The 21,951-nt window shown below is 46.7% G+C and overlaps 2 protein-coding genes across 2 annotated transcripts; both read right to left on the bottom strand.

The window, feature by feature from the left end:
• Positions 1 to 2,985: 2,985 nt before the first annotated feature.
• Positions 2,986 to 4,469, bottom strand: LOC112892271 (elastin-like). Its single transcript, XM_025959423.1, has one exon. The coding sequence runs from the start codon at positions 3,523 to 3,525 to the stop codon at positions 3,181 to 3,183; it is 345 nt and encodes a 114-aa protein (XP_025815208.1). The 5' UTR covers positions 3,526 to 4,469; the 3' UTR covers positions 2,986 to 3,180.
• Positions 4,470 to 4,622: 153 nt separating this feature from the next.
• On the bottom strand, positions 4,623 to 21,397 carry LOC112892270 (protein GFS12). Its single transcript, XM_025959422.1, has 17 exons — positions 21,197 to 21,397; positions 20,941 to 20,975; positions 20,296 to 20,364; positions 18,114 to 20,198; positions 17,687 to 18,014; positions 17,344 to 17,559; positions 17,194 to 17,266; positions 16,916 to 17,121; positions 16,179 to 16,241; positions 15,862 to 16,067; positions 15,670 to 15,781; positions 15,059 to 15,574; positions 6,207 to 6,493; positions 5,586 to 5,826; positions 5,415 to 5,488; positions 5,145 to 5,280; positions 4,623 to 4,984 (listed from the first exon to the last, which is right to left on the bottom strand). The coding sequence occupies exons 1-17, from the start codon at positions 21,341 to 21,343 to the stop codon at positions 4,829 to 4,831; spliced, it is 4,950 nt and encodes a 1,649-aa protein (XP_025815207.1). The 5' UTR covers positions 21,344 to 21,397; the 3' UTR covers positions 4,623 to 4,828.
• Positions 21,398 to 21,951: the final 554 nt, after the last annotated feature.

Below are 21,951 nucleotides of genomic sequence, written 5' to 3'. Positions count from 1 at the left end.
GCCACTGTTGGCGATCCCTTCATCAGCTCCGATGACACTCGCTGTGAATCACATCAAGACCCTTATCCCTTATGCTCTTGATGCCCAAGCCAACAACTGCAACAAGAGAGCGATTTGGTATCATCATGGGCTCCCAACATACGCTTTGCTTGATACATCCTTGAGCTAAAACGTGTTGTCGCGGTGCTCAACCATGCATGTATCGTACCAGTAAAGCTCACGATTGGGGAGGTTTAAAGATCACATTGGATTATTTGGAATCAAAAGTCATTTAGAGGTGGAGAAGGGGAGGCGCATATGTCGCTCAGTATGCTGAACTTTTATTTGTACAAGGTATAGAAAATTGTGAAAAAAAACTGGGTGGCTAAGTGGTCGGTGCCACATATCACAAGAAGATGAGTAAACTGCCAAGGCTGCGTCTTGATGTGATCTAACATGGACTGAATGGATAGAGCTCACTGCGACTATTAGAGCTAATAATGTCTTGTTTGTTGGTGAGAAGATCCTTAGCAAAAAAGTCATATAGATCAAATTCAATTGAGCATGTATTGTCATTTGTCATGTGTAAATTTTGCATGGATATTTGATTCTTAACATGGTTATATTGGGTATGTGTAAATTGAACTAATACAGCTCTGTGCGACTATTGGAGCTAATGATTTGTTCATGGTAAGAAGATCCTTAACAGCAAAGTCATATGGCTCAAATTCAACCGTCACATGTAAATTTTGCACAGAAATTAGAATTTTAACAAGGTTATTGAGAGAGTGTAAACCATTGGAGAAAGAAAGTTTGTGGCGGGTGTGTCATGTGATGTTGTGCCTGTGCCAACAATTGGAAGATAAACCCATTATGAACAATGATATGAAATGAATTTAGCATTGAGAAATGGGTAAATCACTTAGGTTCCTAGGTCACATAGAGCTTGCATCTGTGTCCATGTTCAAAATTAAATGACCTAGATCTATACAATTGGGTAGTACGTTCACACAACAGTGAATACTCAGTCTCAAATATCACCATTTCTAGTTTAATCCCAAGTCAAATTATATTATTGAAGAACTATACTACGAAAATGTATTTCATAATGGGTCAATAACACTTGTTTGATATTGTACGTATTGTTATATATTCTTTTCTATAAACTTAGTCAAACAGGAGATGGCTTGACTTAAGGCTAAGGATGGAAGCGGGTCGGATATGCATGAAGTCGGATTCGTATAGCACTTTTTACCATATTTTAACTCAAATATTGATACGGATTCGGATATTCTTAAATACGAATGCGAAACGGATACCTCGGATTCGGATTCAAATTTGGATATTTACTTGATATATAGGATAACATTTAGCTATTTGCTTTATTGGTAGTTTTAGAATATAAAATCGTTATACATATACAAACTAAAGTATGACAATATAACAAAGATAGCTAGTTAAAAATAGCTTTTTTATCAACAAATATTTTAATAAATAAATACATAAAAATAAAACTAGAAATAAAAATGTATTTTCAATAAATATATAAACAAGTTTATTAATATATAATAAAAATTTATAAAAGTAATTTCACCTATAAATAGATAAAACAAGAATATTTACAAGTAAACTTAATCTTCTTATATCTTTATTATAAAAATTAATAACATTGGTTATAGGAAATAAATATGACTTTTTAAATAGTTTTATTGAAAATGGATATGGATAGTGTCGGATATTGTCGAATACGGATGTGGAATCGGATAGAGAAAACAATAAAAATCGGATTCGGATGTATCCACTTTACTACCATATTAAATTCGAATATGGATGCGGATATCCATATTGATGTTTAAGCGGATACGGATATCGGATATTTCGGATATCCGCATTCACATTTCCATCCTTACTTAAGACCAACCTAGAAACACTTATATTTTTTGAAGAGAGGTGCTGTAGTTAAAAATAGATAATGGTCTCGTTACCTGTACACATATACACAATTAGATTTGTTAAAATATATAATTCATTATAATAATACATATACATAATATATATATATATATGTACCTTGATCAACAAAAAAGATATTCAAGTATTGAGATATAAACTGCTTAGTTTTCAATACCTGTTTAATTAAAATATATATCATATGTTTAATGGCACGAAAGTCATAATTTGAAGAATGTTACTCAAATGAATATATTTGGATGTTTGTTTCATATATACTTCCTTCGTCCTGAAATATGGATGAAATATAAGACATCCTAGAGAGATTAGAGGACTAGTAAAAGACATTATATACCCTAACTTATAACATGGGTAGTTGTGTTGTGCAGTTGTTTTAATGGTTGTTCAGAGCACCTTTTTATTTCTTATATACGGTAAAACTAAAGGGTGGTATTTCATGAAATGGGAAACCAAAGTTAAGAGTAGTCTAGAATTTAGAGGGAGAAAGAAAAGGCAATTGGGAAGGGATGGGTGGAAGGAGTCGCATGAGGATGGGATTTGATCAATGAGTTGTTTATGTTTCGGTGATAGAGTATGATTTGCACCGTCATATAGGGTGTGATTGGTAGTGTGCATGACCCTCTAAACAGGCTTGTGTAATGCACCCTGTACATGTTTGGTTTCCTGTTCGGCCCACCTAGACTGGCCCTGGTAATGCAAAAGGTGTTCACAACAACTCTGGCTAGCTGGAAACGCAAATGAAATGCAGCCTGCACATGGCGTTGTGGCCCAGAAAAGTGGTTCGGCTCACCGCTCACCTCCATCCACCGGGCGCTGCGTTTGTGCGTGGAGGCGCTGCGCACGGCCCGGGCTCCTCGCCGGCACAGCGCTCGTGCAGCTAATGCTGCGCCGCGGCGGCTCGTTGGCCATGCTGTTCGCGCGTGGAATATGTACTGATGATCATCCATACTGACATCGATCATAGGGAATATGACTGATCTGATTACGCACAGGAGGGAGGGGGGGAGCGAGCAAGCGAGAGAGATCAAAGCACGCAAGATTTAGCAGGTACCTGCTTGAGAAGTTGTCCTTCACAACTAACACGATGGCCACGACAAGAACAGACAAGAGACTTTGCTCATACCGCTACACAACCTTCCACACCACACACGAAACTCTACCGTACCTCAAGCTCGACCACCTCAACTCACACACAACACAGCCTGACATCCGGGTCGCCACCTCTGGGTCTCACGGCTTCTTCGCCGCGGCGCCAGCAGCAGCACCGCCGCCGCCGGGCGTGAATGGCGAGACGCCACCGCTGCCGCCGACCCCCGGGAAGGCGCCGGAGCCCGGCATCCCGCCGAAGCCGACCTGCGGGGTGACGCCGTTGGGCCCCGGGAAGACCCAGTTGACGGTGGGGCCTGGGTAGAAGCCGCCAAACCCGAACACGTTCTGGGGCCGGAGCGGCTTCTCCTCCGGCCCGGCGCCGGCGGGGACGCCGCGCGCGCCGTGGCACGGCTGGAGCGCGAGCGAGGCGGCCAGCAGGAGGGCCAGCACGAGGCTCGCGCTACCGCTGCTGCTTCTCTTCTCCATGGCTGGCTGCACTGCTGCTTGATGCCTTTAATTTGCACGACTCTGATCTGCTGCTTGGTTTGGTTGTCCAAGAACTAGCTGCTCAGCTCAGCACACACGTTTATATATGCAGAGGTGAGGTGAGGTGCTGAGCTAGTGCTGATCCACTGTGCGAAGTACTGAAGCATTCATGGAGGAAGAACAGCTGAACTGCAATGAGGCCAGCTCGCCCATGCTTCTGTGCAGCAAGACCCACATCTCAGTGACAGTAACTGCCCAGCCTACAGAGGACACACAGGCATGGGCCAGCATGGAGCTCATCTTACGCTGACAGTGCAGTTCTGTAACACAAAGCCAATGCTTGACCAGCCCGCAAATGACAAATGCAGGGATTTTAGTGGTACAGCAATCTGATGCTGCCTAAATGGCGGATCAGGTGCAGCTATCGAGGGATGCAGGAGAGGAGGAAATGGGGGGGTTCAGAGTGCAGTAAAGCCAGCATTCATACCAGGGCAGTAGTAACAGAGATCAACCCCTTTACTTTTACCTGTAGCTTCCCAACTACCCACATTTAAACTCATCCGAGTACTATCCGCGCCGGCCCTGCAGCCAATCCGGCAAAGCTAGAATTCAAGGCGTCCCCAGCTTCGTGGCAGAACAACAGGCCAATGTGAAATCGACAGGCACAGTCATGTGCAAAGTGCCAGAGAACAAGGATGGTACTGGCGTGCTAGTAATTCCCGGTTGACAGAGAAAGTTCTAGAGGCGGATCAGATTCGATCTGAGAGAAGCTCAAATACTGAAATACTAATAAATTTTGTTAAGGGTGTGTCAGCATTAGCATCAGAAGTTATTTTCTATCCATGCTGGGCATCCATGAATTTTGACCGAATTCGAGTGAAGCAAAATTTTAAACCAATCAAATACATCTAGTAGTAGCATTACAGTATCTTCAAATCCTGTGCAATTATCGGTCACTCTATACCTCCACTTTTACTGGACTTCCATCAAAAGGAAGGAATATGTACCGATTTTGGCTAGTAAGGAAGCAATGCAGTAAGTAAACACTACATATGGAGATGTGCTGCTTAAATAGAGAAGATAAAAACATTTGAAGCTTTCACTCAAAGATAAAGTTCACACAATGCATTTCCTGTAAGATATGAATATGTATACTCTACTGTGGCTCCTGGCAAAATGAAAACATACTATGCACAGGCATTTTTGCTACAAAATTCAATTCTGAAGTGAGGGTGGTAGAAACCACTTTAGTTTTTTTTTTTCCAACTCAGCGCAATGGAGAGACGATTACTAATAGAAGTACCTAGTGGCAGATTTTGAGGAATCCATCTTCAGTTCCAACCACGAACAATCTTGACAATGGAAGCACAGCAATAGTTGAAAGAACAGAAAGGTTTTTGTGTTTTATTCCTCTGTCAGCCGAATACAAATTCTGAAGTGCAAGCTGCTGATGTCCAATCTGCATAGAAGCATATGAAAATCACTTTCACAAGAGCCAAATAGATTTCCAGCTCATACCACAAGCAAATTGCTAAATAAAGGCACACTGCTATTGGAAGTAGTAAACTTTTTTTCAAGATTAAACAGTGGTACAAGTTGTGAGAAGGATAAAGTCTTACATCACTTGCTGGCCTTGAAAGAGAAGCGAGTGCAATTTTGTTCCTTGAAATTGATATCACATCTTGACCCCAGACAGAAAAGTTGGGGATGCCATCTGAATGACTTCTGAAAATGTTTGACTGCATTGCCAGATTCCTATCACATTTTTCAGCCAAAGACATTTAAGAATTTTTGTGCAAATTCGAAGAGAAAATACATGTAAGCCAGAAGAAATACACGCAATCCAGCAAAGACATTTTAGAGAACAATAACATTTAAGAGAATAATACCCTCTGATGTCCCAAACTCGAAGAGACTTGTCCAGGGAACTTGATACAATTAAGTGGTCATCTGGTGCTGCCAGCTGTAAGCATAAATGGGAAAGAGAAAACAGATCAGAAAATGTCAAAGGAAACAAGGTTCTTGTAACATCTGTGGTAGAGGACTATGGGCGCAGTGACCTTTGTGATGTGTCCGTCATGTGCTCGCCAAACTGCAATGATGTTCCCACTACGCTTATCAAGCAACCGGCAGTAACCAGAACTTAGACCTGCTGCTACCCAGGATGAAGCCATCGGGGTTCCTTTGGTAAGCCTGTCTGAGCCACATGAGCAAATAGCGGACACAAGGGATGAGAAAGATATTTCAGCAGAATCACTCTTCCACAAATGTAGCTTCTGATTCCGAGATATGTCAATAAATCTGCAAAGACTCAACCGATGTGCAACACAATAATTAGCAGACATATTCAAGCTACTCTGATAGAAATTGAGTGACATAATAATGAGATTTGGAGAAAACAGAACATGCTCTCAACTTCTAATCGCTAATCCTTCAAGAAAAAACAAGCATACACGGCTTCCAAACTCATACTGCATGAGTACTACCTAGTTAACTGAAGTAAATTTTCAGCTCTTTGGCTACAGCTTTGCCGGCATATTCATGTGCATAGCTGCATGACCAGTGCTTCTGGCCACAAATGCATTCCCCAAGCAAAGAGTAGGATTCAAGGAAAGATATTTCTCTTCGACATAAAAAAAGAAAGATCATGCAAAACAAATTGATGACATAAAGATCAATACCTGATCGAACCGTTTCCCATACCGGCAACAAGTATACCATCAGATTCCATATAATGCATAGATGTATACAAACTACCACGAAATGCATTTGACAATATTCCACCTGAGAGTGCATCCTGATTGAGCATGTTTGCCTGCTCAATAGATGCAGTTTGGAGTGGGAAGGTAGTAGATGACTCAGCATGAGCTGCAATGAGCTTTCCTGTCTGCCCATTCCATATATGAATAGTGCCATCACAAGAAGCCACTCTGCCAGTAATTGACAGGATGCAGATGGAATTGACAACCTACAAAAAAGAGATATTAAGAGAGAAACATAAAGAATGAACTGTTTGCACATAAAATAATTCATAAAAATATCCCAAAGAGTATGCCAATGAGTTCAAACATATAACACATGAAAGAGAGAGCAAACAATCTATAATATACAATATGTCAAGCAGCAGCACTAATCAAAATATCTACAAAAGAATACTAGTCATAACTTTTATACTGTCTGAATTTAAAAAAAATAAAAGGAAATGTGCAGTTTATTGGAATTTGTAAATTATTGAATATATATGGACAAGAGTTTGATTTATTGAACAGGAATGCTTGGTCAGATCTTTTCTTAAAAGACAATGGATAAGTTAAGAACAAGTAGAAACAATTCAAGTCAAGTACATCTCGCAAATTCTTTGACTTCATCTTTTTTGTTATTTGTCTCCTACATTTTGGTGATTACAAGTGTAAAATCAGATCATGTTCAAGAAGTGTAAAATCATCAGAATCTAACAACAGAGTCTTTAATACCCCAGGGCCTACTTTTATATTTCCTCTCTCTTCTCTCCATGTCTCCTAGTACTGAAGTTACTATTTCTGTTTCTCTTCTGTACAGATATGCTACCTCTTTAACACTTACCAGTACCAAGGTGGGGCGGGAGCCAAGGTTCCCTAACTACATTCAGTAAAGAAACATAAGGCAGCACTGTTTCTTAGCTGATAATGGGCAATGTGCTAACTCAAAATCAAGCACAGACATAAATTTCAAACACTTCGCAACCAGTTAGCAAAATTTGTCCACTAGTTACTACCATGAACCGGAATTTAAAAAAAATCTCGAATGACCAGAATTTAAATTTAAAATCCAATAAACAAGGTGGATTTTTTAATGCCCATTCAACTAGGAATTCTGTGAACCATCAGCAGCCAGTCTGTTTTTTTTTTTTATTTTTGCCAAAGTTCTAATCCTTAGTGGGAGTAAACTATAAATTCGTAGGACACTTGGATGCAGCATGACTGGCCAGGTCAGTTTGTAGGACAGGCATCAAACATTCAAACTCTATGTTCTAGAGTAGACAATAAAAATGTTAAGGAAATAGGTTTATAATCTAAGTAAGATTGAATCATATTTTCTGGCTGTTGGCCAAACACCTGGAGGAAGCCTTTCTGCACCCCAAAAGCTAGCCCTAACAGCAATGAACCTAGACACTAGCTGAACCTGGACATAACCCTTAGTGACAAGATTAATGCTAACAATCACCCCTTAATCCTGTTACCGGTACTTCTTGCCATGTACAGCAGCTTCGTCTTGCATGACGTTTCATTAGTAACAGCTTCTTCTTGTGGCCTCGCACCACCATCGTGCTTATGCAATCCAAAAGCTAGCCCTAATAGCAATGAAGCTAGGCACTAGCTGAACCTGGACAGTGGACACAACTCTCTGGTAACAAGATAAATGCTAACACTGACCTATTCCCATTAACTTTCCTAAAAGAAACACAATCAACTTCCAATTTCACAAGCAGATGTCGATAGCCTATAAGCAAGCCTTCTGATTCATTACGAACTTTTGATGGAAAATATTTTTCAGAAAAATAGCTTCTGCACCATAGCAACATTTGGAATTAGATCACACTCATGATAACATGCCAAAAATATCCACTATGACATTCCCCCAAGACTTCATCAAGGCATCCACAGCTACATGCCGCCATAGCTAAGAAATTCCCCTATGTCACCTGATGGCTCCACAATTATCAGAACAGAATGGCAGCAGATAGATGTTGATCCTGTGCCAGATGCTGGTGAGTATTCTTATTTATCTTGTCCTGTTTTTCTAGGGTCTTTATCTTACTAATATTCCAGTGTCCTTTGTTTTGTTTTTGTGTTTCCTAACATGTAGGAGAACTGCGTCTCAATGCATTGCAAAGATGAAAAAAAGTTGCTTTACACAACAACAGAACGAACACAAACAAAACAGTGCCCTTTGGTTTGGAAACATGTGCCATTATGAACTAAGCTTGCAACCTTTTTCGTAAAAAAAAACTGGTAGTTATTTCATTCAATTATTTCAATCTGTCAAATGTTTGGCTGCAGCAGTCGTTGCCCTAGACCAGCTGGAGCCACTCTTATCTTTATCAGGTTCTACGACCTTGCCAATAACATGATCCATCTTGCTAGTAGACCATTTCCACAGGGAACCGGCTGATTACTAACAAAATGCATCCAAGAAAATACTGGGAATCAGCTAGTTACTGGATGAGAACCGAGACCAAACTGATTACTGTTAGCCGTATCCCCTTTCTGTTGTAATTAGATACTAGTGTAGGGGGCTTCCTGCATATTCTACTTTTGGGGCATTGCAATAGAGTTGAGTTGCACTTTACCACTATGGAACCCACACCAGCTCATATTAAAAGCACAGGCAGGATGCAATAGTTCGCTCCTACTTTTCAAAGTCAAATTTCATTTTTCAAACAATACTACTTATGGGACAGGAAACTGGCCAGTTCCCGAGTGAAAACCATATGCTGGTAGGTTCTGGTTTCTAGTCCAAAACGAAACTCTAAAATGCTGCTTGATGTCCTAATTATTGAATGAAACTACATTGGTGGTTCAACCGGGAAGAACCAAATGGAAGATTCCTGGGTTCATCATCATTCATCACAAACAGCCAGTAACAAGTAATATCAGAGGGCCCAAGCTCCCCTGTAAACCAGCTGGATTTAATGAAGGCCCCACATTCAAATTCGGTCTTTGGAAAAATATCATGTTTGAATACAGTTTTTCATTGCTCATTTTTTAAAAAAAAATTGTTTATAAATTCAAAATAAAATTATCTATTGGGCCATGTGTATAGGGCCCATAGAGGCCCATGTACATCTATAACCTCTCTACCCTGTTTAGGGTTTTGGTATGGGAAAAATATCCTTCTTCATGGTATCTGCCTAGCTTCTCCCTCCTGCGGCCGCCGGCCCGCCGCCGCCGCCGGCCACCATGGCCGGCCGCCGACCGCCGGCACCTCTCCCTCCTCCCCTCTCCTCCTTCCCACCCCTCTCCTCTTCCTCTCCCTCCTCTGTTCCCACTCGCGCCGATCTGGGCGCCTGGGCCGCCGCTGCCCGGTTTCCCCGCCGGCGCGCTGGTCCTCGAGGAGGCGCCGGCCGCGGCCGCCGCCGCGGCACCACTGCTCCAGGCGCCGCTGGACGCCGCCGCGGGCACCGCCGCCCCCCTGCTCCAGACCGCGCCGGGGCCGCCCGCCGCCGCGGGCGCCGCCGCCCCTCTGCACCAGGCGCCGCAGGGGCCGCCGCCGGCGCAGGGGCCGCGGCAGCTCTCTCCTGCCGCCCTGGGCCCCCTGCAGCCCGACGCAGCCGCTGCCAGGGCTACTGCTGGCGCGGGCGCCGGAGCTGCGAGACCCCTGCCGCGCGCCGCCGTCGATCCGGCCGTCCTGCGGGCCGCTGCGCAGCTACTGCAGGCCGCGGGCGCCGATCCGGCCGCCCTGCAGGCCGCAGTGCAGCTGCTGCCGGCCGCAGGCACCGATCCCGCCACCGCCGCTGTGGCCCACGCACGGTCTGACCTCGGGATGGCGCTCGAGGATGCGCCGCTCTCCGCCGCCGCTTTCCGTGGACAGCAGGCCGACGCCGCTCTCGCTGCGGCCCTCCTCGCCGCCAAGTCGGAGGCTTCGGCGGCCCAGGAGCGGGTCCGTGTGGCTGCCCTCACCTGGGACCACGAGCGCGCCACGGCCGACGCCCTTGCTCTTCGGGTCGCTGAGGCGGAGCGCTTCCTCCGCATCTCCTCCGGCCAGCCCGTCGACCCTGAGCACGGCACCTCCTCCTCCTTCCAGGCCCCGCCCGCTGGATCTAGAGCCCGATACGACCCGACCGACCCCATGGTCGCCCAGCTCCACCTCCAGGCTGCCGGCGTCCAGAACATCAGGGCCCTGGTCTCCGTCCTCCTCGACCCTGCGTCCTCCTCCTACAGCCGCTGGCGGGACCAGGTCCTCATCACCCTCCGCCGCTACGCCCTCGACGACCACGTCCTCGTCGACTCGCCGATCGAAGCGCGGGCCGTGGCGTGGCTGCGTCTCGACAGTGTCGCCATGTCCTGGATCTTCGGGACCATCTCCCTAGATCTTCAGGACCTCGTCAGGACCCACGGCGGCACTGCGCGGCAGGCTTGGGTGGCGCTCGAGGGGCAGTTCCTCGGCAACGCCGAGTACCGCGCCCTCCAGCTCGACGCCACTTTCCGCACCTTCATTCAGGGGGACCTCTCCGTCGGTGAGTACTGCCGGCGGATGAAGAGCATGGCTGATGCTCTTCACGACCTCGGGGATCCGGTGTCCGATCGGGTCTTGGTACTCAATGTCCTACGGGGCCTGAGCAGCACCTACGACCACCTGAAGTGCTGGATCGCCCGTCAGAGGCCCTTTCCCACCTTCCTGCAGGTCCGGGACGACCTCGCCCTTGAGGAGGTCACCAGGGGCCTCGCGCCCGGATCCTCCTCGTCCAACCCCGCCGCGCTCGTTGCTACTCCACCGGCCTCCTCCACTGCTCCTGCCACCTCCCTCCTTGGTGCTGCTCCCGCCGGGCAGACCGGAGGTGGGGGGGCCGTGGACGTCGCCGCCGCCGGGGTGCTGGTGGTGGCACTGGTGGCCCTGCTCCTGGGGGTACCGGTACCGGTGGCCCTGCTCCTGGGGGTACCAGTACCGGTGGGGGCCGTCGGGGCGCGCCGACCCAGGCTCCCGCTCCTGCCCCTGCCCCTGGAGGTACGCCCTGGCCATCCTTCAGCAACCCATGGTCAGGGCGCATCTCGATGTGGCCGTTCCAGGGTCCGGCAGTGGGGCTTCATCGTCAGCTCCAGCCGGCGGCCATGTTCACGAGTGTTGCTCCACTCTTAGCGCCGTCCTGGACCCCGCCCGCTCAGCCTAGCCAGCAGCCGACCTGGCCGGGGGGGTGGGACCAGGCCCCTCTAGCTCAGTCCTTTAGCACCATGGGACTGACACCGCCGGCCAGCACCGAGTGGATCGCCGACTCGGGTGCCTCGTTCCATACCACTCCTGATGCCGGTATCCTCTCTTCTGTCCGACCCCCACACCGCTCTACTCCTTCTTCTATCATGGTTGGTGATGGGTCTTGCCTTCCTGTCACCGCCGTGGGTTCTGCCCCTCGTCTTCCTAATGTTCTTGCTGCTCCTCGAATGGTTCACAACCTTCTTTCCATTCGACAGTTTACTGCTGACAACTCCTATTCTATCGAATTTGACTCCTCTGGTCTTACTGTGAAGGATTCGGCTTCCCGGCGTCCACTTCTCCGATGTGACAGCCCGGGGCCCCTTTACACCCTTCGGCTTCCTGCTTCCTCTGCCTTGCCTTCGGCTTCTTTGTCTGCTGCTTTTGCCGTGACACCTTCTTCCACCACCTGGCACCGCCAGCTTGGTCACCCCGGCCACGACGTTTTGGCTCAGCTCAGCCGTAGTACCGATGCTCCTTGTACTAAGGCTCCTGCTGAGCACCTTTGTCATGCGTGCCAGTTAGGTCGTCATGTTAGACTTCCATTTTCTTCTTCTTCTTCGCATGCTGCGCATGTTTTTGATCTGATTCACTGTGACTTGTGGACATCTCCTGTACTCAGCATGTCTGGTTATAAATATTATCTGGTCATTGTTGATGATTTTTCTCATTACTCTTAGACTTTTCCTCTGCGCGCCAAGTCTGAGACCTTCCCCACCCTCATCCACTTCTTTGCCTGGGTGTCCACTCAGTTCGGCCTCACAGTTAAGGCCGTCCAGTGTGACAACGGGCGGGAGTTCGATAACTCCACCTCCCGGTCCTTCTTCCTGTCTCGGGGTGTTCAGCTGCGTATGTCTTGTCCGTATACCTCTCCTCAGAACGGCAAGGCTGAGCGGATGATTCGCACGACGAACGACGTCGTGCGCACCCTTCTGATCCAGGCCTCTCTACCCCCGCGCTTCTGGGCTGAGAGCCTCCACACCGCCACCTACCTGCTCAACCGTCTCCCTTCCACTGCTTCTCCTGCTCCCACTCCACACCACGCTCTCTTCGGTACCCCTCCTCGCTACAACCACCTTCGGGTCTTCGGGTGCGCGTGTTACCCTAACACCTCCGCCACCGCTTCTCACAAGCTGGCGCCCCGCTCGACTCGTTGTGTGTTCCTCGGGTACTCCCCTGACCACAAGGGGTACCGATGCCTTGACCTCACCTCTCGCCACGTTCTGATCTCCCGCCACGTCGTCTTTGACGAGTCGGATTTCCCCTACTCTACCTCTTCTACACCTTCTCTCGACCCCGAGCTGGAGACTCTATTTCCGACTGACCCGGTGGTTCAGCCACCGTTACCTGTCTGTCCTTTTCCTGCAGGTTTCCCCGGCACGCCGGCACCGAGTGCGGCCCCGGTGCCCGCGGTCGTGCCACGCGCGGTCCCCAGACCTCCGGTCGTACCGCGCGTGGACCCGGTGTCTCCCGCTGCGCCACACGCGGCCCCGGTGCCTTCACGTGACCCTGCACGGTACGCCCAGCCGCTGCAGGTGTACCGGCGTCGCTCAGCACCGACCCCGACACCACAGCGGTACGCTGAGCCGGTGCAGGTGTACCGACGTCGTTCAGCGCCGACACTGACGCCGCCTCCGGCTCCGGAGGCTCCGGCGACGCCGACGCCGGAGCCGTCGCCACCGCCACCTCCTCCGGCTCCCTCTCGTGCCGAGCCGGACGTATACCACCTGCCTATCCTCCATCGGGATCCTCGGCATATCCATCCCATGGTGACTCGGCGGATGGCGTCTCAGGCCGCGACTCTCTCCGCCGCCGAGGGAGAGCCGCGGGTCTCTCCGGTACCCTCCTCTGTCCGCGACGCCTTGGCGGATCCTCACTGGCGTCGCGCGATGGAAGAGGAGTACGCGGCTCTTCTTGCCAACCAGACGTGGGACCTCGTGCCGCGTCCGTCTGGTTGCAATGTGGTGACTGGCAAGTGGATCTGGACGCACAAGCGTCGGGCTGATGGCACATTGAAGCGCTACAAGGCTCGCTGGGTTCTCCGGGGGTTCACTCAGCGGCCTGGTGTGGACTATGATGAGACCTTCAGCCCTGTCGTGAAGCCTGCTACGGTGCGCACAGTCCTCTCGCTTGCGCTCTCGCGCTCTTGGCCTGTGCACCAACTGGACGTGAAGAATGCGTTTCTTCACGGAGCCAGCGGGATTTGTGGATTCGAGTCGTCCGGATATGGTTTGCCGGCTCAACAAGTCTCTCTATGGGCTGAAGCAGGCTCCTCGTGCTTGGTACTCTCGGTTCGCCACGTTCTTGCTGACATTGGGGTTCACCGAGGCTAAGTCTGACACGTCTCTCTTCGTCTACTACCATGGGGATCAGACTTCCTATCTGCTGCTCTATGTTGATGACATTGTGCTCACAGCCTCTAGTCAGCAGTTGCTTCAGAGTGTCATCTCCTCTCTGCAGCAGGAGTTTGCTATGAAGGATCTCGGTCAGCTCCACCACTTCTTGGGCGTCACTGTTGAGCCTCGCCCGTCTGGTCTTCTCATGCACCAGCGGCAGTACGCACTCGATATCCTGGAGCGGGCTGGGATGACTGATTGCAAGCCCTGCTCCACTACTGTCGACACTCAGGCGAAGCTATCCGCTGATCTGGGTGATCCGGTGGCTGATCCTACTGCCTACCGGAGTCTGGCTGGTGCTTTGCAGTACCTCACCTTCACCAGGCCGGACCTCACCTACGCTGTCCAGCAAGTCTGTCTCCATATGCATGATCCCCGGGAGTCACACCTTGCTGCGCTGAAGTGTCTCCTCCGCTACGTCCGTGGCACTGTGGACCTCGGCCTGGTACTTCACCGCTCGTCCTCTGTTGAGCTAGTGGTCTACACCGACGCTGACTGGGCTGGCTGCCCGGACACTCGTCGCTCCACTTCCGGCTACGCCGTCTTCCTGGGCGGCAACCTGGTCTCCTGGTCGTCCAAGCGGTAGCCGGTTGTCTCTCGCTCCAGTGCCGAGGCGGTGTACCGGGCTGTCGCTAACGGCGTAGCGGAGGCGTCCTGGCTACGACAGCTCTTGGCGGAGCTCCACAGCCCACTCGCCAAGAGCACGCTCGTCTACTGCGACAACGTCAGCGCCGTGTATCTCTCCACCAACCCCGTCCAGCATCAGCGGACAAAGCACGTGGAGATCGACCTACACTTCGTGCGCGACAGAGTCGCAATCGGCGATGTTCGGGTCTTCCATGTCCCGACTACCTCCCAGTTTGCTAACATCTTCACCAAGGGACTGCCCTCCTCGACCTTCTCGGAGTTTCGATCCAGCCTCAACGTAGCCGGTGGCTAGTTGTGGCTGCGGGGGGGTATTTGCCCTTGTACTCTCTTCTTGTCCAGTCTTGAACACCGCTGCGCCGGTTGTTCAGACTGCGGGGGGTGTTGGAATATATTAGGCCATGTGTATAGGGCCCATAGAGGCCCATGTACATCTATAACCTCTCTACCCTGTTTAGGGTTTTGGTATGGGAAAAATATCCTTCTTCATTATCCATCATAAAAGCAGAGAGAGAATGACTTTATTAAAACGAGTAAAAACTGACCTCTTCATGCCCATAATAACCAGACGTGCAATTCATGTTTGGCAATTCCCACCTCTGGATACTTCCTTTAAAACCAGGACCAACTCCTCCAGTAAAAACTGTGCATTCATCATCATGAACTGCTAATGAACGTAAAGCACCAGGGTGAGCACGTGCTGAGTAAAGAGCAGAAGCTTTAATCTTCCAGGGAAGTTCATCTCTCACACCACCACCACGTCCAAGAAATTCTGGAGCACCCCAACTACTATCAGGGCTGGGGAACCAAAACCATGGCTGGTTTCCAGAACTTGAAGTATACAAATTGTCACTGGAAGTCTCATTCTCAAGCTTAGATCCTGGATTGGAGGATGCAGCCTTCTGACCCATTTTAGTAGTTTCTGATTGTGGCGTGGACCGACCTGCCCCATTGAAAAGCAGATTGGTTGGAACAGACTCTGATGAGAAATAGTTGCCAGGCTGAAACCTTTGAGCTTTCATATTTTCAGCATTCTTAGAACAATCACCGGAAGGCTCCCACTAAACAAAAGCACAGAAGGAAATAAGGAAAACAAGCATGATAAGGATATCATCTCAACAATTGATAGTACAAGAAAGAATGAAGCCTTATGTACCTTCCAATTGTACAACCTTTGAAGAGCTTGCTCCAATAGAAACCATGTTGAACAACACTCCCGGAGCTTCTCTATCCCAACAAGTGATGCAAAGAAAGGATATAGCAGAAACCTACAATTTTTACCTTATATGAAAACAGAAGCATATAAAATTATTTATACAAAAACACATAAAAACTAGTTTTGACTTACACAAGATCAATTCGGGATTCCATTGTAATTGACTCACTTTTGTTTCCTTCAGAAGTTTTTAATCCTTTTGTAAGAAGGCTAAGACCAGATGTCTCATGAGAAAAGGCTAGTTCAGCAAAAAGCTCCTTCAGTTGTGGCAAAACATATATAGAAGTGTTATCTGGTCCAATGCGTCGACAAAGGTCAGCAAGTGCGGTAGCAGCCACCTAATCAACAATGCAGTTTTGATGGCAAAATATTTAAGTTGTATAATAAACACTAATGGAATAAAATAAAGAGAAATACTAAAGGGAAAGCATGTTAAGAACAGTTATTGCCTGAATCACACGAAGATCCAAATGAATCTGCATAAGAACCTTTACATGAAGACAAACATGGTCCTGTAGATGCCAGTAGAAGAATAATGGATGGATGAATACATAAAGAATACACAATTAAGGGTGAAAGTGGATACAATTAAAAATAACATATTTAAAAGAGGAGCCTAGGCACCAACAAATTTCACTTGACTAAATGCCAAATTTTGTAGTAAGATTTTTCCGTCAATATTAGAATTTAAAATTCAAGACGCACTCTAAGCATCTAAATCGGTGATGGAATTTGATAACACTATAGATAATATTAGTAACCACATTTTAAGGACCTATATGCCCACTTTGAGTGGCTGTATATATCCACTAGATGGATATAGACGCCGGTTTATCCCTTATCTAAAAAAAAAGATGCCCACTTTGAGATTTTATGGACCTAGGTGGATAAAGTTACAAGTTACCCCTGGTGCATTTTACTCTTGATTTAAACTGTGACCTAATTTCGTATTGATGTATGTATATAACGAAAGTAGAAATGCTATTAATTGGTCAAAGGTAAGTAAAGTCTTATTGGAATCTGGTAGTCTTTGAATTTGTGCTTAAAGTCATCTGAATTTGATCTCAACTTAAATGTTAAAATAAGGATTCCAGTTTGGTTCAGCTTCAACCCAATATAAAATTCTATCCATTTTCACGCCCTTGTTATGTTTGTCTGCTAAGCCTTGTTTTTGCCAGTGAAGTACCTGAAGAAGCTCTTTAAGAACAGTTTTGATGGGAAGAACTGACACAAGGCCTTCCAAGGCAGATAAGCTATCAACGAGAGCAAAAGAGTTCCAACTATGCTGTGGCTCAGGCTTATCCATCTTTGACGAATCGATACATGAGAGTATAACATTCCTAAGCAACGGAAGAATTTGCTTGACAACAAAAGTTTCTCCAAGTAGTCCACCTATATAATACTAAGGTTAGTGATCACTGAGCAAATCAGTTTGAACATAACGAGAAAGCATTAAGTGGTTACCAATCCTGACCAACGTATCAATTCCATCAGCACATAATCCTTTGCCAAAACAGTGAATTAGCGGTAAAATTGTCTGGAGAAAGTGGAGATATCGATCAGTGATGCATGGATTAGGATGGTATACCAACAAAAGTTTCCACTTAGACTTGCCTGATGAATGGTAATTGGTACTCCCAGTTCCTCACTTGAGACGATCAGAACAGTGGATGCAGCAGAGGCAGTGATCTTGTTAGGTGAATTGTATAAGTTTGAGATCACCAAAGGATGTACCTTCTCAATATAAGTTTGTTTTCCCAATTTCTTCCACAAATCTCGAACAAAAGAGTCTTGAAGAAGGGCAACCTTCAGGTGCGAATATTCTGCCGCCTGTAGCAACCACCATCAGACAAAACTTATCAGTAGGAATAAACTACATGTCCCATAGGCCAAAACTTCGAAATCAAGAAAAAAAAACACATGCGAATATATTTCCTACTGATATATCTTAACTGGCCTGTAAGATCTTCTGAATGATGTGCAGAATGAGGTCCTTAGTTGCTTGGATACTCAAGCTCTTTATAAATTCTTTAAGCAGAGACAAGGCCGATTCAGTGTCAACATCTGACAAAGATGATGAAACAAGCGATAGGCAGTAAGGTGCGCACATTTCGGCAGCAAATTCTCCCATAGCTTTAAGTGCCCCTTCACTTGCAAGCTTAGCAGCATACTTGCTTCGCTCTCTAGATGTACACAAAACTTGAAGTGGAGCAAGAAACATATACGCAGATCGAATTGATGGAGGAAAGTACGGTGACTCCAAAAGGTGCTTTGCTGTTGGCCTCCTGCAAAAGAACAAAAAATCAGTATCGATGTAACAGTTGTCTTTATATTCACCAAAGTGGTGGCATATAAACTATAAACATCTTCATTGCTGAAGTTACCTGTTCCATTCCCTCTGTATGCATGACTCAACAAAAAGTCTGACATGAGAAGGCAATTCTTGAAGTGCTCCTGGTACTATGCCAATTTCTTTGTATGCAGCTAGCAAGGCAGTGTCAAAAAGTGGCCTTTCCAGATAGATTTCTGCCACCATGCACCCAATGGAAAATACATCATTTGCATGATGCTCATTTTCTAAATGAGACTTTTGATTCCACAGTAGCAGTTCTTGATAACCTATAGGGGAACCACCATCAGACTCGAAGCACTCAAGAAAGGAACCAAAATCAAAATCGGCTGCAACTGGCATTGCATAGTCATGTCGCAAGATCTGATCTGCATTTTGACTCTTGGGATATTTGGCTGAAGAGCACCAAGTTGAAGTGTCAGCATAATCATATATTGGATTCAAATGGTGTTCAAACTCTACAAACAAAGTTGCTTTCTCAAAATCCTCCAAACAACCAATTTCTGAAAGCACAATTGGAGAACTGCCATCTAGTGCTGCATCAGTTGTTGCACTACTTCGTTTGCCACAGCATCTAGCACAGGAGTCCATTTTATTGTGGTAGACTGCATGAGGGGTGCTAAAAAGGCGCTTAGGATGAGGCCTTGTAAAAAGCTGATGTCGCCCAATTGATTTAGGTCTAGATGGATCACTAGGAGGCAACATTACATTTTTGGCTTCAACAGATGCCTCTCCAGAAAGTTTATAGCCAAACGTTATGTCGATCCAGTGATGCAGTTGTTGTGATACTCTATCACTCTCTAATGCATCCCTATGCAGACAAATGAAATCCTCTGAGGATGTTGCCCAGGAAGGCAAAGCCAAATCACTCATTTCAGAATGAAGAGAGGAGAAAATCCGAGGATCACTATAAAATTCTGGAATGCATTCATCAGGCGTCCACTGGTAAAGCCTTTGCATACTAGACGGGTATTCATTGGGCTCATAGACGGAACGCACAGCTGACCTTAAGATGGTCTTAGGTAACCTCCTTGCTTTGTAACTGCAGACAGCTAGCTCTGACAGACACTCATCAGAAACATGATGTGGAATCTCTGATGATGAATATGTAAAATCCAACTGCTCATCACCTTTTGCCAACCGCCATTTACTTTTGGTTAGATCCCTCCAACCATTATCAGAACTTTCATCAGGCATCACTGTGAAATCTATTACCCAAGGCATCACAGTATGAAAAGCTGGATCGCCCCACCTTCTACCAGCTAACTTGTTTAAGACAAGCAAGTATTCAAAATTGCTCAGCTCACCTTTCCACCATTGCTTAAAGTAAGATTGCCAGTCCAAGGATGATTGCAGTTTGAAACCAGTATAAATGGCTTTTGAGGAACAGTCCTCCATAAAACAGCATGAGTTAGGTGAGCATTGAGGATCAGAAAAACCCCAACTGTGTTTTACAGAACAGGTATCAGTTATGCTCAGATAAGGCCATAAGGAATCTGACATCAAGATGTTTGATGGCCTTAGATTGCCATGATGAACTCCTGAATCATGAAGGTATGCCAAAGCAGATATTATCTGGTAGATAAGAAATCTAATATGCCAATCTGAGCAGAATGCCTCTGGACTGTAGTGCATGATATTTTCCAAAGTGTATGGAGCCTTTGGATGTAACATGTAGCAATGATCAGATGTTTCTAGAACAGCTAACACTGGTAAGATGTTGGGATGCCTCACACGTCCAGAAGGATGCAAGTCATCAAATGCTGAAAATCCAACAAAACTGAGGAAATCTAATCCAGTAAAACCACTAATTTTGTTTTCAGATAACAGATTTAACGAATTAATCACATCCTCTTCGGTTGAGAAGTTCAGGTAACTCAAGATAAGCTCTTTAACCTCTGAAGTGTGGTCTATGCTGAGATAGCAAACAGGAGTTAATTTGGCAATTGTGCTTATGACCTGTTGCTGCTTACTGAGCCCAGGGGAATTTTCATGATCTTCAATGCATCCTTTGCCACAAGAGGAATCTGATTGCTCAGTAAACTGGTCATCATCATTATATACTGTTTGCTCTGGCTGGGGATCATTATGAATACCATTCTCCAAGGAATTGTTGTCACTGTAGGGAATGAAAAATGTGGAGAATTCCGTATATGTTGATACATCAATTTTGGAGCCTTTTGAAGATAAATATAATCCTTGGAAAAGAAAATTACCATTTTTTACTACCAAAAGGCACTTTAGCACCACATAGGCCCACTAAAACAAAACTGGAGTAATGCTGCCTGCAACATATACAGCACCACTTCTGTGTAAGGATGAGTGGAAAGGAGTGAAAACAAGAAACAGCATTAAGTTGGAGAATATACGGATTTCAATGAACCTGAATGCAACGAACTGTGATAAAGACAACTGCATAGATGTGCAGATGCTTTACCAGCTTTTGCTATGGTTTTGTTTTATGGTGGTAATTTGTTATATAGAAAAGTAAGAAATTGTCCACATGACTAATTTGGCTGCTTTCTATCGATCAGAATTTGTGACATACACTTCGTAGATTTCCAAACTAGGTTGTCTACTAAGCAGCTGTATTCCAAAGGTCCAACATAAATCGCTACGTGCTTACTTATTGCTCCAACATTAAACAAGAATTTCAAGCAGCATTGATAGAGTATCTGTTTTGAAACATACAGCTCACTCTAGTTGGAATTGCACCGAAGCACATTCCAATAACTTGCCTATCCCAGCTGAAGCAGTATGTTGCAAACTTATAACAATGTAAAATTATACACTGCTGCGGTGTCCAAATATCTTAACATGAGAAGCCGAAAACCATGCAAGTCATGAATGTGTAGCCTTACCTCCCGTTACTTTCCTCCGCTCCATCAGACGCTATCTGCACGAGAAGGAAATAAGCATTAAGCGAAGCTACAGCCAGCAGCTCTTCCAAACCAAGCAGGGGTTTATGCATGCGAATAATGGAGGCTTAACAAACTCTGCTGCAAAACAGCAGGCTGGTCGAACCGAGCCGAAGAGAAGGCCCGCAACGAGTTTGGGAGCACGCGTCGGCGAAAAGCGCCCAGAAATCAAAGCACAAATAGAGAAGCCGGGGCGGACCTGGACGACCGCGGAGGCGGCGAAAGGGAGCGGGGAGTCGGAGAGGCCGTGGACGAAGGAGAGGCCGGTGCCGCCGAGGTCGGAGCGGACGAGGCGCTCCAGACAGTCCGGGCACGCCGCGGCGGCCGCCTCCGGCGAGCAGCCCATCGCCGGCGGCTGGATCGGAGGAGCCGCGGCCGAATTCGTGGGACGGATGCCTCTGTGCTGTGGACCCCTCCGAAATGCGGAGTGGACCGGGTGGGCTGGGCTGTGGGCCGAAGTTGGTAAGCTGGTCTGGCTCGACCGACCAACTCCGTCGGGTCGGACTCTGACGGACCCGTAGAGTCCTGGGCCCCCATCTGGCGTGGGGCCTAGGCGGGCGGCCGACCCTGACACTTGGTGGGCCCTGGGAAACACTAACAAACGAGGCCCCTTATTTTGGTTCATCTCAAGATTTGGGACACAACAATTGCTATAACATAAGATTTTCATTGATTTTTCCCCACCAAAGCTATTAGTTATTGCAAGTTTTATTTTACAATAAACTAAATTTATTTACATAGTAAAACTCTGCAGGTATGCAAGCAAGTAATTGTGACCTTTGAAATGCAAGTATTCCTTTTTGAACTCCTTTTATGATTGCTGTATAACTTTAGCTAATTTTTTGTGATCCCAAATTCAAACAAGACCTATAACACACTCTCTTCAAGTAAACATTGAGGAAATTAAAATGTAAAAGAAACAAAACATCTGGTTTTTAAAAGGGAGCTTTCCTC

Source organism: Panicum hallii, chromosome 5, assembly GCF_002211085.1.
Source record: "Panicum hallii strain FIL2 chromosome 5, PHallii_v3.1, whole genome shotgun sequence".
Taxonomy (NCBI): domain Eukaryota; kingdom Viridiplantae; phylum Streptophyta; class Magnoliopsida; order Poales; family Poaceae; genus Panicum; species Panicum hallii.
Note: the sequence above shows the minus strand (reverse complement) of the source record. Positions and strands in the feature narration are given on the sequence as shown.